Source organism: Penicillium daleae (assembly GCF_028827525.1).
Source record: "Penicillium daleae strain IBT 16125 chromosome Unknown utg000008l_segment0_segment0, whole genome shotgun sequence".
In the NCBI taxonomy this organism is placed as follows: Eukaryota; Fungi; Ascomycota; class Eurotiomycetes; order Eurotiales; family Aspergillaceae; genus Penicillium; species Penicillium daleae.
Genome location: NW_026623156.1, coordinates 2214709 through 2228827, shown reverse-complemented (window position 1 = coordinate 2228827; position 14119 = coordinate 2214709). Strand labels below are relative to the sequence as shown.

The window sequence follows — 14119 nt, the reverse complement described above, 5'->3', positions numbered from 1 at the left end:
TGGCAAAGTTAAAGCTAGATCAACACCCACTCACTGCCACGCTTGATGAACTTGTCAAGCATGAGACCTACATCAGCCAAAGCGAAGCGGCAGATGTAAAAGCCAAAGAACTCGGCTGCGTGTCGCGTGCTTAGCTCCAGGCCAACATGGGTCGGAGAGGAGTGCTTGAGACCTGGGTCCTCGACTTGCTGGGCGATTTGATCTAGAACAGGTTAGCATGGGCTACTCGAAACCGAACTATGACGGGGGTGGATCTATCACCTACCCAGTATTTGAGCAGCATCAAAGAGACGTGCTAATGCGCCCATATAATGAGAATTCGGACCCGTGAAATCCAGCGAGGTCACACTACGGCGAGTCTGACTAACTGGCGCCGTGGTCATGGGCACTGAGGTCAAAGTCAGGTGCTCTTTGTTACTATCGCGAGGTGTCGTCGAGAACGTCGAGTTGACGGTACTAATGCCCGAGGTCTTAGATCGCAGGCGTTTCCACGTCGGCCTGTAAGATTTGTTGGAAGTACCAGAGCTCCTGGAAGAGGCCGGCTCGGGGTGCGCAGAATCATCGAAAGACGCGGTAGGCTTGAACAAGGGAATGGCGGCGTGGACGCCAACTTCACTGCCCAGCTTCTTGGATAATGCAATCTGGACCTGATCGAGAACACCCTCGAACGATTGCATCTCCTCTAGCACGGCATCCGCGTCGTACATGTCCACCTGCGCCAGTTTGAGAAGGGCCGCCGTGAGCAGATCACAGTTTGACACCTTGTCCTCGACGGCCTTGATCTTGACGTTCTTCACGCGCCAGACGTCACGAGGAATGAAGAGTTTTGCGGAGAGGTAACCGCCGTGGGGATGAGAGAGTGTCTGATACAAGCATCGCATGAGCCAGAAGGGCCGGAGGAGGAATGACTCGGGACAAGGTTCAAGAGGGAGCGGAGCATTGTGCACCAGCGAGTTCGGGCGGCCCAGAGCAGTAGGAGAATGAATATCGTAGTCGAAAAGGTTGAGACCACCAGTGGGAAGACCATTCTGTGTGAAGTGTGCCGCCGATGGAGTAGGCAGGATGGGAACACTAGGGACCATTGCGGCCTTCTGAGTGTCTAGAGATGGGAACGAACCACTCCACGGGGTTGTTGGAGAGCCCGGGGCGGTATCGGCAGTAGGGACAGAGACGTTGCGACTGCGGAAGGATTTGGAGTTGGTATGGGCCTTGTCGAGGCCGTCTGGAGCGGATGGAACTTTACCCAGTGGGCGTGCAGAGGCGGGGAGAGGGGGAATTCCAAGATCATCGTCTTCGTGAGTGCGGGTCTTGGCCAAGGTGAGGTTGTCCACGACAGATCCAACTGAGGGGTTACGTTTCGATGGATGCAGATTGGCACGGAAGCTCGGCGTCGAAGCTCGAGGAGGTTCTTGTGAAGGTTCGTCCTTGGGGAGGGGAGGCGGGGGAGGGCCCGGCGAGGGCGAGGGCGCCGTGAAGGGATCGACATTCGAGACAGAGGAATCGCCGCGAGGACGTGTGCCAGTTTCGATCTTCAGTTCATTCAACGCATGTCCCGACAGCCTCCGAGCTCGTACCCCGGGAACAGGAGGGGGTCCCATGGGAGGCGGAGGGGGAGGGGGAGCGGACAACGATGCTCGGTGAGGTGGTAGGCCAGGGAAGTCGGACGAAACAGGAATGGGAGGCAATGCCGCCGTGGGGGGAGAGGATGGCAATTGGTTTCGGTCGGTCAAGTCGGGAGGGAAAATATTATCATCATCCTCCGTGAGCGTGGACAGAGTCGCGCCGCCGGTGCCCGTGATATTTGAAGCAGCCGAGCTTTCCCAGGTTCGCCCAGAAATGTTGCTCGAGTCTGACTCGCGAGGAAGGGCAGACTTGGATTGGATACCGAACTCGAAATCATCCATTACGTAGCCTTTGGTCATCTCCTCTAGCAGTCGCTCCTCTTCTTCAGCTTCTTCATCCAGGTACTCTGAATTCCGGCCCATGTTGTCCAGACTGGGTTGTTCCTGAAGATGGCGGAACTCTCGACCACGGTTCATGGCAGCCTCAGCCTCTAGTTCAGCTTCTCGTACCCGTTGCTTCGCCAGCTCAATATTTCTGCGAGCATTGGCTACGATGTCATCGCTCTCTTCGTCATTGTATTCCATCACCGGCTCGAGACCCTCGTCATATGCAGCTTCCACCGCGGCGTCAAGTGCGGCATCAAATTCGGCTTCGGTATCGGTGCTGAGGCGGCGACTCGTTCGCCGGCGCAGGTACACTGACGAGGCCTTGGAGTTGGCAGATGACGGCGAGGAGGCACCCGACTCGTCGATGGTGTCCAGCCAGGAGGTTGACTCGTTGGTTTCTTGCACAGCCGCGGGCTCAAGGAATTGCCCACTATAAGCTGCGAGGTTGTTCCCAAGACCGGCTGGAGTAGTCCTACCCGATTGCGCAGATGGTCGGAGCGATTGGCGGCGGGGAGGGATCGCCTCGAGCGGGAGAGACCTGGATTCTTCAAATGCCGGTTGAAGGCCTAGACTGGAATGGGCTGAGCTGTGTTGGCTGTCGATATGAGAGTCATCGTGGACCGTGGCATGAAGGAGCTCGCCATAGGACTCTTGACTCAAGGGACGCTCCGGAAGCGCCTTGCCATCGTTATCCGGCATAGGGAAGTCCAGGCGCTGGAGTTCGGTAATGCGGATCATATAGGTATCGCGCTGGAAAGCAAGTTAGCTTGAAGTTGCGTTTATTTTCACCTCAACAGACATCACTGATCAGATATCACTGATTTTGATCGGTACACTTACAATCTCCTGGAGTTTAATCTTCTCTTCATCGCCTCCATTACTCCGCAACATCACTAATTGCAGCAGCTGGCAGGCGTCGGTATAAGCCTCCATGGCGCCTTCAAAATTCGCAGCATTGTCCAAAAGTACAGCCGTATTCGCCTTCTGCAGTGCTTTGGATAGCATTGCTTTCTGTGTCTGTCCATATTGTCGATTCTCTCCGTCACCATCGCCATCTGCAGAAGCCGCGCCATCACTCGTGCGCGTTGCGGTCGGCTCGTGGTAAGGGGGAAGATTGCCCAGTTCTCGAGGATCATTGTTGGAAGAACTTTGAAATATCTGACTCGAGGCCGTGAAAGAAAGGTCGAGATGGGAGGTAGTTGGGTCGGTGGAAAAGATCTCCGATGCTCTTAACTCTGGGAGGCTCAACTCGGGCAATTCAGCCAGCTTGGGACCTCGGTGTGGACTGTGGCCTGAGATGGACATCTTGGAGCTGCCGCGCCGGTGGCCATTATGCTCTGATGGACTCTTGCTGGATGCGGTGGACTGCGACCAGCGATTTAGGGTCCCCAGGCCTTCGTTAATGGGACTCGTTTGCACCAACGTGGGATGCCGACCCGGTCCATTCTCCGACACAACCCCCAATCCCGTGGACACACTGGTCCCGGAAGGATTCCCGAATCTGTTCCGCGAGGCTGGCCGTGAAGAGCGTGAAGCTGGTCGATTGGGGAGGGGGCCCGACGGGGGCTCCGTGAGAGGGCCCGAGGGACGTCTGGGGTGGAACGATCGCGGTTCATCTTCCAGGGCCGCCCGGTGCAGCATTTTCGAGGAGGGCGGATGAGAATCAGGGAATTATCGAGGGTTCATAGGCCGAAGCCTGGCATTAGAGGAGCGATATTGTTCACGACAGTGGTGGGGAGGGGTGTTTCGGAGCGGTGATGTTGAACTACTCCTCGGAGATCAGGCGGGCAAATCGATCGATTGATAGCAGAGTCTCCGAGATGGACTGGTTCATTCTTCGATGGGTGGTGGCCAGATCAGCAAAGGCGAATCACGTCTTGAGCGAGGGTTGTGCTACTCCTACACATCGCTCTATCGGGCGGTGTCCAGGGGGATCTATCGCAAGGTGATCGCGGGCAGGAAAGACATGTCGCACAATTGGGTAGAGAGATAGAGGTTCTTCAGAGGTCGAGGGCGCAGAATTCGGAGGAAAGAAGAGGGAGAGAGAGAGAGCCGCGACCGGGGGGGGAGTGGGGGCGAGAGAGTTGGTTCTTTGTCGCAAGTACGTATGTGAATGTGAATGTGATATGTGTGATGGGTACAACGGGCGAGTCCAGAGAAGGAGGTTTCAGGGGGGGGGGGAAAGTCCGTTTGGTTCGATTTGGTTTGGCTTTTGGGGGGTTTGGTTCGGGTTCGGGTTCAGGTTCAGGTTTCAGGGGTGGTCCGTGAGTGCCGAGCAAGTGGATGCGGGGAGGAGAAGAAGAAGAAGAAGAAGAGAAAAAGACTGAAGAAGAGAGGAAAAGAAGGAAAGAAGAAGGGAAAAAAAAAGCAAAAATGTACAGAGGCACACAGCTGAAGAAGAAGAACCAACGGGACCTTCTAGACTTCAAGATGTTTACTCCTTTACTCTCCGCGAAAAAAAGAAAAGAATCGAAAAGAAAAGCGGCCTTTCGAGGTTGGATTGGACTGTGGGCGGGTCCAAAAAGGGGGTGTCTGGGTATTCTTGGGCTGGTCTGCTGGTCTCTCCGTCGAGAAGGGGGATCTGAAGGACGATACTCTACAGTAGGGGATTCTAGATTAGAATCATGATCATCGACACTGTTTCAACGAGAAGAGATGGCTGATTGCCATTTACCTGCAGATGTCGAGTGTATACCTCCAAGCCAAGACTGCAGAGGGTTTAGAGTTATCAGAGTGATCCGAATTGACCTCCACATGACTCGGACAGTAATCAACAGTATCATATCGGATCATAGATCAGAGATCATGGAGAATGTAGAATCTAGTATATAGTAAATCATAGATCATAAGTCATAAATCATATATCATATCCTAGATCCATATTATTCTTTACATGCCTCCTTACCGTCGGTCTTCTCTCCCCCATGTAACCCTACGCCAGACCCAGTCTTAGGATGATGCTTCCCGCGTTGACTACTTGTCTCCCGCTTACAACCGGATCCAAAAAGTGAGGAAAGGAAAAAAAAATCACAAATCAAAAATTCCTCAACCACCACCACCGCATGAATCATTATCCCACCATCTTTCGCTTTCGCCCGCTTGGACGTCTCTACTCGTCCTCCAAACATCATCTCGGTTCCTACTTGTTTCGCCCTCGTGTCTTATCCAGCATGGCCGTAGCCTCCACCACCCCGCGTGATCCCAACACGCTGAGCAACTACATCAATTGGCGCTCCACACACGTCACCGCCAACTTTGACATCCTCTTCGATCAGAAGAAGCTGGTTGGCAATGTTGTCCACAAATTCAAGTCTACCACTGACGCCCAGTCCCGGGAGATCATCCTGGACACCAGCCATCTCGACATTGGTGACATCAAGGTGGATGGCCAGCCCTCCCAATGGGAGTGGCTGCCTGCCGTCGCTCCCTACGGAACCCCGCTGAAGATCGTCCTGGACAAGCCAGTCGAACTCAATGGGACCGTCGAGGTCGATGTATGTCTTTTTTTTTTTCATTCGGATGAGTTCACGACATTGCTAAATCAAGTAGATTGCTGTGAAAACCACCGACAAGTGCACCGCCCTGCAGTGGCTCACTCCGGCCCAAACCTCCAACAAGAAACATCCCTATATGTGTAAGTGATCCCCCTCCATGTACAATATGTCAAGTTATGCTCTCTCTGCTATTTCTACTCTCATTCTAATATTTCCCATCAGTCTCGCAATGCCAGGCCATCCATGCCCGGTCTATCTTCCCTTGCCAGGATACTCCCGATGTCAAGAGCACCTTTGACTTCAACATCACCTCCCCACTTCCCGTCATGACCAGTGGTCTGCCCATTCGCCAGTCTTCCATGACCTCTCAGTCTGGGAACAAGCTGTACCGCTTCCACCAGTCGGTGCCAATCCCCAGCTATCTGTTCGCCATTGCATCTGGGTAAGCAGCAATCTCTGGCATTCTTCCAATTACTATGTAATCAAATTTCCTCTGACTTTCTCTCTCTAGTGATGTCTCCGAGGCCCCCATTGGTCCTCGCAGTGTGGTTGCCACCAGCCCGGATAAGCTGGATGAGTGCAAATGGGAGCTCGAGGCCGACACGGAGAACTTTATCAACACCATTGAGGTATATCCCTCTTCCATTGTCCACGGTTGCCCGTCTGGAGTGGTGCGCTATGCTAACCCCGATGCAGAAAATTGTCTACCCTTATGTCTGGGGTGAATATAATGTTCTCATCCTGCCACCTAGCTTCCCATACGGTGGCATGGAGAACCCGATCTTCACCTTTGCCACCCCCAGTATCATCTCCAAGGTGCGCTCTCACACAAGAAAAGAGGAGAAACGCTGTTATTTGACATTTGAACTGACTAGTCAACAAGGACCGCGAGAATGTCGATGTCATCGCCCACGAGTTGGCTCACAGCTGGAGCGGCAACCTCGTGACGAACTGCTCGTGGGAGCATTTCTGGCTCAACGAAGGATGGACTGTCTACCTTGAGCGCCGAGTATGTGCCTCGTGTACCCCGTGATCAACCCCTTATTCTAGTGGCTAAACTAATCAATCCATAGATCCTGGCTGCCGTGTACGTATCTATACCAAAGACCCTTTCTGACTAGTCCTAACTTCTACAGGCATGGCGAGGCTTACCGCCACTTCTCCGCCATCATCGGATGGAAGGCCCTGAAGGACTCTGTGGAGCACTTTGGCCACGACCACGAGTTCACCAAGCTGATCACGGACTTGAAGGGTAAGGATCCGGATGATGCTTTCTCCAGCATCCCTTACGAGAAGGGCTTCAACTTCCTGTTCCACATTGAGAACCTCGTGGGCAAGCCGAAGTTTGACAAGTTCATTCCTCACGTATGTACTCTGCATGAACTGTCACCTGCGCTGAACCCGGTAACTAAACCTCCACTCTAGTACTTCACCACCTTCAAGTGCAAGTCCTTAGACTCGTACGAGTTCAAGGCGACCATCTTGGACTTCTTCGCATCTGATGCCGAGGCCTCCAAGCTCCTGAACGAGCTGGACTGGGACACTTGGTTCTACGCACCCGGTCTACCCCCCAAGCCGGAATTCGACACCTCCATGGTAGATGTGGTCTACGCGCTCGCCAAGAAGTGGGAGTCCCTGCCCGACTCGTCCTTCAAGCCCTCGGCTAGCGATCTCCAGGGTCTGGCGGCGAACCAGATTTTGGTCTTCCTGGAGCAGATTCTGCTGTGGGAGAAGCCTCTCACTCCCGAACTGTCCAAGTTGATGGGTGAGGTCTATGGGCTGTCCAAGAGCACCAACATTGAGGTGGCCAACCTGTATCTGCAGGTTGGTATGAAGGCCGGTGACGAGAGTGTCATCGAGGCTACTACCGAGCTGCTGGGTCGCATTGGCCGCATGAAGTTCGTGCGTCCCTTGTTCCGCAACTTGCAGAAGATCAACCGTCCCGTCGCCCTTGAGACCTTTGAGAAGTACAAGGACTTTTACCACCCGATTTGCCGGGGTATGGTCGAGAAGGACTTGTTCGGTAAGCAGTAGACTCTCGGCAGAACTGAGAGCTAGAAAAAGACAAAGCAGAACGAAAGAAAAAGTGTGTTTTATGCACCAAATTTCAATGAATGCAGCTTCATCCGATCAACTATTGTACATGATGAATTAATCTCGTAACAAGCGGGTTCCCCCACGAGGTCCCCATTCCTATATTAACGCAATACGAAGAAAAGAATGGAGAAGTCCCAACGCCAACCCCCCCAATTCACCTTCACCTTAACCATCTCATTTCAACCCCTCAACCAACTTCCGATCCAACGGCGAAAACCCAAAGATCTTCGACTCCTGCCCACTCGCCCCACTCAACTCCATCACAATATCCGCCTCATCCATCTTCGCCAACTGCGCCGTCACCCGGCGCATATAAGCCACCACCCAAGCAACCTTCCTCCAATCAAGCTCCTTCCCATCGGGCCCCGTAGCCTCCGCCTTCCACAAATTCCTCCACACCGCGGCACCAAGCACGGCATCACCCTTAACCAGACCCTCGTCGTAGGCGGCGATGATACCACGCCATTGAATGAAGAGGTCCTTGAGGTACTTGTTGCGGATAGAGCGGGAGCCGATATCATGCAGATCGTCCATGCGGTGCTCGGCGTTGTGCGAGAAGTGATCGATTAAGTGGCGGGAGTAAGTTTGGAAACTTTCGCGGTTGGGGAGGGCGCGCAGGCGCACGGTGAGGAGGTACATATGTAGGAAGGTGATTTGGGACCAGGTTGAGAATGTTGGGACGAGGCCGAGTTCTGCCGCGGCAAACACGAATGAATACCATGATTAACTTGCTGTTACTCTTTTACGCAAAGCAAAGCTCAGGTCCAGCTCACCTTTATACCACCAGCTCTCGGAAACACCGAGATGCTCGCCGGACTCTGTGGTCGGCACGGGGACACCCTTCTGCGAAGCTTGTGGCACTTCATAGTCTGCCTGACTTGAGCATGCCTGGAACAGTTTCTGGGTCATGCCGTATGCGATGTAGGTTTCGGCCGATGCGCCGGGGGACAAGGCGCTCTTGGCGAGGCGGGAGATAGCGGAGCCCTGGGAATAAGAGCGCGTAGGTGTCGAGGTGGCGAGTGGTGACTTTGAAGTAGCATTGGCATTGCGACTAGCACTGCCGACGCGGACGGGGGTTGAGGTCGTGGAGGAGAGATATGCGCGCTGGTTGAACTGGCGCTGTCGTCGGGTTAGTGATGCTTTTGGCAGATGGCTGCAAAAGGAGGGATTGGGATAATTAGGAGAGATAGTTACCTGGAGGCATTGGCTTTGGGAGCTGCGGAGTTCCCGCGCCCATAACGCGGACAATCGAGCAGTAGACATGGTTGTGGTGTTTTGGATTTATTTCCAGGACCGGGTTGGATGTCGCTGGTTCGGGATCTTTTTTGGATGTGAGGGTTCTGTTTGCACTGTTTGTTTGGGCAGGCCGTAGGTTCGGAGCTGACTGACCGGCCAAGCTGCAATGGCTCGAGTAGCCGCCGATCGCCACATCTTCAGAGGTCACGAGCTTGGTTGGGTCGGGTATTTGTACCGTATTCGGTGGATTGTCCACCATATAGTTTTATACAGTGAGGCGATATATGTGGAATACTGCTCTCAATAACTAATTCGATAATGATTGACTAAACAAGAAAAGGGATAACTATCATATTAAACAGTATCTTTTATCTCCATCTCAGAATCACGGATAGCCACTCTTCTAGGTATAATTATGCCTTTATCTAGTACATACTAGATGACTATAGTATACATCGGTGTTATCAGGAGTAGAGCGGATCGCAAATGGCATGTTTTTGAGAACGATGGAACCGCATGTTTGAGTGAGCCTGATCAAGGAAAATGATGGCCCTATTGATGACGTCTAGATGCCAGAGGCGTGAAAATGAGACTCCGGGATGGAAGCAAACTTCTCACTCTCAGTATTATCGATCTAAATTCTCATTGGTATACTGTTATCGTAGCGATCACACGAGATCGGATGGAAGTCTCGGCTTATTATTTTTCTGTCGACTCAACAAAGCCATGCTGAGGTAAGTCACACTACTGGGTAGTTAACTAGTTACAAATTAAAGTGCTTATGTCTTCTCAACAGTATAGATGAGAGGATACGAGAACTTATCTCGTCACGGGTATGTGGGTGGCGTTACGGGTAGAATAACTAGACTTGATAGCGTGATATCATAAACTAGGTAGAAAGTCTAGGAATTTAGGTAACCAGCTGCACTCGTTATTCATTTCACGAAGCCGAAGGCTATCATAGGTAGTTAGTTAGTTATACTACCAATTGTATTACTAAAGTTGAGTCCAGGTCACATTAAACAATTTCACTACCTTACTGCCTCTACATACCTGTCCACCAAGGACCGCAAACTAGAGTCAGGGAATAGAATCAACAATCCAGTGTAATCTCAGAACTCATCCTTCTGTTCAGCCCAGGAAAGACCGGGTAGCCACGAAGGCCGGCGTTTTGTGAATAACTCGACCTGCGGTTTTGCCTGTTCAAGTCCATTGACGTCGTCTAGTGTACCCGCTAGGACCACAACACTTCCAGGGAATAGCTCGTGTGTTTTGTAGATAGTACTTCCGCAGTCACCGCAGAAGTAGATTGTCAGTTTCTTGCCGCTCTCGTGAATTTCAGAGTATTTTTTAGTGGAGCCAGCAATGACGCTAAACTTGTCCTCTGGGAGGACGAAATTGAGTGTGTTGGTACTGCCACTGATCTTGCGACAGGACAAGCAGAAGCATGGTGCCTGCATGTGTGCATCAGTCACTGTCGATGTTATAATTAGAGGTTTTTGGTTCTTGCCTTCGACAAAGGCTCTCCGTGAAACTCATATTCGAGTTTATGGCACAGACAGGAACCTTTCGGCATTGCGACGTCGTTGTTTGATGGTTTTAGTATGCTTTCAAGATGTAGATCTGAAATTGATATACTCAATGGGGCCTTATCGATTCAGAGATATGATTGTAGCTATGAGTATGTCCCCACAGTCGGTGGTTTATACGATGCACTCTTGTTCCCTCGCCTTTTGTCTTAAAATCGTGATGCAAGTGGCACTTGCAAGTGAAGTCATTCTGCTTTTGAGGAGGCCAGACTTTCGGACTAAATGATCCACGTTCGCCGGCTTACCAATAAACGTTAGCTACGGAGTACAGGGGACGACTCGGATAAAATGCCTTCACAAACTAGCTTTCAAAATCAAGATAATCTCTGTTCCAGTCAAGCGAGCAGCGCCTCACATGATAAGTCAAATGGTCGATGGTGGCCGAGACCGCTCTCAAACTAAGCCTATTCCGGGTTGTTCATGCCTTGATACCTGAAAGCCACGTGACTCGTTTGGGGGGTTGGTGAAGGTGTATAGCTCAGGCTTGTAAATATTTGATTAATTAGATCTAGATGATTTACATCATCTCTGGCAAATCCAGGGTCTTTATGTTGCTGCGCTTAACCCGTAGTCTGACCCACGAGGGCGAATAAAGAATGGCCGAGTAAGAGATGTGATTTAAGTAGAGTGGTCCAAGAGGTTTGAAACCTCATGTGGCATGGAGACTCTCAAAATTATCTGATCGGTCATCTTTTGAAAGACAAACTGAGGAATTTGACCTGAGTTATCCAGGAGATGTTTCAAAAGGCATTCGGAGATCATAAAAAAGAAGAGGAAGTTGGTGGGGAAATTTCCTTCTGGGAGATCTCCGTTAGCGGATCTTCCCACGGAGGTTTCCAGGACCAGCATTTGTCGTTTGCTTCGAGGGGCCAATTTAGGCCTCGATTTGCATTTTGCCATTCTTTCTTTCTGATCAATATAACTCGGACTTCTTTGCCGTTCTCTTCTAGGCTTCCTCCATGCGCGTAGGCGTACTTAATACCTTCAAAGGTTGACGCGTATTCAGCTACGTCTCTCAATAGGTCGATCGATTCAAATTTTCGATCTGCAACTGTGGACTTGAGTGGACGGGGGGCCCTATATCACCACCACGTGGTCGTATATGCTTGGAGTGGCCTTGTAAGAAAGTCTCAACGGTAGGTTGATCGATTTGTTTGCTACTGATAGACTGTCACGGCGCGTCGTCAGCTCAAAAGTACCGATGTAACACTACGCTTTGTTAAAATCGGGGGCCATCTTGGCCCAGTCAAAACCTGGATCGCTTGGCATTTGCATATAGCCACCTGAACAAATTAAAAAAGCGCCCCAAGGAAGATCCCATTTGCGGGGTTTATTTATTTGTCAAGCTGCCACATTGAACTGTCGTCAATCATAGTTTTCTTACCTACCAAATCAGGGTTTCGCAAGCATCTTTGACAAGCAACTAAGAATAAATCAAGATGTGTGGAATTAGCGCCGTTCTTTCGCTGAAAGGCTGCCCCGTACCACCGAATGAGGACGCCTTAGACCAACTCGATGATCAGCTTAGCAAGAGTCTGGATCTGATTCAACATCGTGGACCCGATGCGCGAGGAAAATGGAATAGCGGGGACGGCAATGTTTGTGAGCGCCCGACTTCAATGAAGGAAGCTAGAAAAGTGAGCCATCTCAAGCTAACTGACTGACGCTCCCTAGATCTAGGACATGTTCGACTATCTATTGTCGACCTCAGTTCGCAAGCGAATCAGCCCTTCCACAACAGCGTAGACGATGTTTATGCAATCGTCAATGGCGAACTATACGATGACGAATACTATCGAAATCTTCTGGGCAGCGAGTACGATTTTCATAGTCGCAGTGACTGCGAGATTGTACTAGCTCTCTATAGACATTACGGTCTTTCATTCTTGTCTTACCTTCGAGGAGAGTTTGCTTTGATCTTATGGGATGCGCGCAGAAAGGTTTTTATCGGGGCAAGGGACCGGTATGGAGTCAAATCTCTCTACTATACTGTTGTGAACAATCGACTGCTTGTGGCAACTGAGATGAAATGCTTTCTTCCGTTTGGTTGGAAGCCGGAGTGGGACGTCCAAAGTCTTAGGGAATGTGGCTGGCTGTTTGGCGCAGGAACGTTGTTCAAGGGGGTTCATTCGGTTTGTTACTCTTCACTGGCTTTCTGATCATTTCTGATATCACCCAGGTCGCACCCGGACATTACATCATGAGCAGGGATTTTAAGCCCATTCAGGACGCAGTCTACTGGGATATCGAATATCCGAATAAGGTAAGCCGGAGTTGCCTACTTCGACACCTAACCCCGGTCACTAAATAGCTTTAGCGAACGCCTGAGCTCCGATCAGAAGAAGAGATGATCGAGGGCGTGCAGACTCGCCTGATGGAAGCCATTAAGGTCCGACTTCGTGCCGATGTACCTTTGGGAATCTACCTGAGTGGTGGGATCGATTCGTCGGCCGTGGCTGGCATGGTAGCCCATCTCGTCAAGGAAGAAGGCGCCCGACTTGGCAATGATGATAGCCACCTCCTCTCACGAATCAAATGCTTCACGGTGCAGTTTGACAAGGAGAGCGGAGCTGATGAGTCCGGTATGTTGAGCCCTAGATTCAGTGGTCTTTTGAATTTAAAAGCTAATTAATGGTAGACATTGCGCAGCGGACCGCGGAGTGGCTAGGCGCTGACTTTCATACGGTACCAGTGACAGAGGATGTTATTACCTCTAAGTTCGAGGATACTGTTTGGCACAGTGAGACACCAATGCCGGACACAAACGGGATAGGAAGACTCGCCATGGCTGAAGTCGCCAACTCTCATGGGATCAAAGTGATCTTAACTGGTAAGTATCCTTTGCACTCAATACCATTGCATGGGTCTAAACCTTGTATCTGCAGGAGAGGGATCCGACGAAAGTTTCGGCGGATACAAAGATTTGACTCACGAGTTCTTGCTCGAAAGCGACTTGTCGTGGCCCTCTTCCCTATCAGGAACTGAGCTCACAGACGTAGCACAAAAGTCGAAAGCCACTTATTCCCTGCAAGGCATGCCTGAACCAGGCAGGGGACTACCCGAGTCGACACGTCGAATGCTTAATAATACCTCAATACTAAGCAGACTTTTAATTATCGGCCGTCTACCGTTTGCTGAATGGACCGACTCCTTCACGGCGACACGCCCCGAAACTGCACAGGTTGAACGACTCGACGGACGGGTACGTGAGGCTATCATCAATCGCTGGCATCCACTTCATACTGCAGAATATCTCTGGACCAAGGGATTCTTCTGCAACATGCTCCTTCGGTATCTAGGTGATAATATCGATATGGTTCACCACGTCGAGACTAGACCTCCGTTTCTAGATCATCATCTATCAGAGTATGCCAACAACATACCGCCAAGCCTCAAGATCAAATACTCCTCATCAGATGGATCCTTCACAGAAAAGTATGTCTTGCGAGAGGCGGTTCGTCCATTCGTCACGGATGAGATTTACAAACGGACAAAGAAGCCTTATCTGGGACCGACAAAGTTTGAAGAAAATGGGCCTCTGCATCAATTATTCTGTCGTCTGACTTCTCGAGAGAATGTCGATGCACTTGGGTTTATAGACTGGGCAAGAACACAAGTACTTGTGCAAAAAGCATTTCAAGAGAAAGATCCGTGGGCTTTTCGAGTCGCGTTTAGTGTTTGTCAATTTGTGGTGCTCTCTCAAAGATTTGGAGTGGCAAGAGCCTCTTGACTCTGACAGACTTGGGCATCCGAA

At 51.0% G+C, this 14119-nt stretch overlaps 5 protein-coding genes across 5 annotated transcripts; 2 read left to right on the top strand and 3 right to left on the bottom strand.

The window, feature by feature from the left end:
• Positions 1–14: 14 nt before the first annotated feature.
• On the bottom strand, positions 15–3590 carry N7458_009392 (uncharacterized protein; the record flags this gene model as incomplete). Its single annotated transcript, XM_056912774.1, has 3 exons — positions 15–202; positions 266–2699; positions 2790–3590. 3 exons carry the CDS (start codon positions 3588–3590, stop codon positions 15–17), a joined length of 3423 nt encoding a protein of 1140 aa, XP_056761623.1.
• A 1421-nt stretch (positions 3591–5011) lies between these two features.
• On the top strand, positions 5012–7477 carry N7458_009391 (bifunctional aminopeptidase/epoxide hydrolase; the record flags this gene model as incomplete). The annotated part of the gene is made up of 9 exons (XM_056912773.1): positions 5012–5443; positions 5499–5583; positions 5666–5885; positions 5955–6072; positions 6140–6259; positions 6327–6452; positions 6517–6530; positions 6580–6808; positions 6869–7477. The coding sequence occupies 9 exons, from the start codon at positions 5012–5014 to the stop codon at positions 7475–7477; spliced, it is 1953 nt and encodes a 650-aa protein (XP_056761622.1).
• A 237-nt stretch (positions 7478–7714) lies between these two features.
• Positions 7715–8803, bottom strand: N7458_009390 (uncharacterized protein; the record flags this gene model as incomplete). Its single annotated transcript, XM_056912772.1, has 3 exons — positions 7715–8232; positions 8287–8659; positions 8735–8803. The coding sequence occupies 3 exons, from the start codon at positions 8801–8803 to the stop codon at positions 7715–7717; spliced, it is 960 nt and encodes a 319-aa protein (XP_056761621.1).
• Positions 8804–9888: 1085 nt separating this feature from the next.
• N7458_009389 (GFA family protein) lies at positions 9889–10352 on the bottom strand (the record flags this gene model as incomplete). Its single annotated transcript, XM_056912771.1, has 2 exons — positions 9889–10250; positions 10337–10352. 2 exons carry the CDS (start codon positions 10350–10352, stop codon positions 9889–9891), a joined length of 378 nt encoding a protein of 125 aa, XP_056761620.1.
• Positions 10353–11804: 1452 nt separating this feature from the next.
• On the top strand, positions 11805–14095 carry N7458_009388 (asparagine synthetase B family protein; the record flags this gene model as incomplete). Its single annotated transcript, XM_056912770.1, has 6 exons — positions 11805–11967; positions 12040–12497; positions 12545–12628; positions 12683–12947; positions 13004–13195; positions 13251–14095. 6 exons carry the CDS (start codon positions 11805–11807, stop codon positions 14093–14095), a joined length of 2007 nt encoding a protein of 668 aa, XP_056761619.1.
• Between the last annotated feature and the right edge of the window lie 24 nt (positions 14096–14119).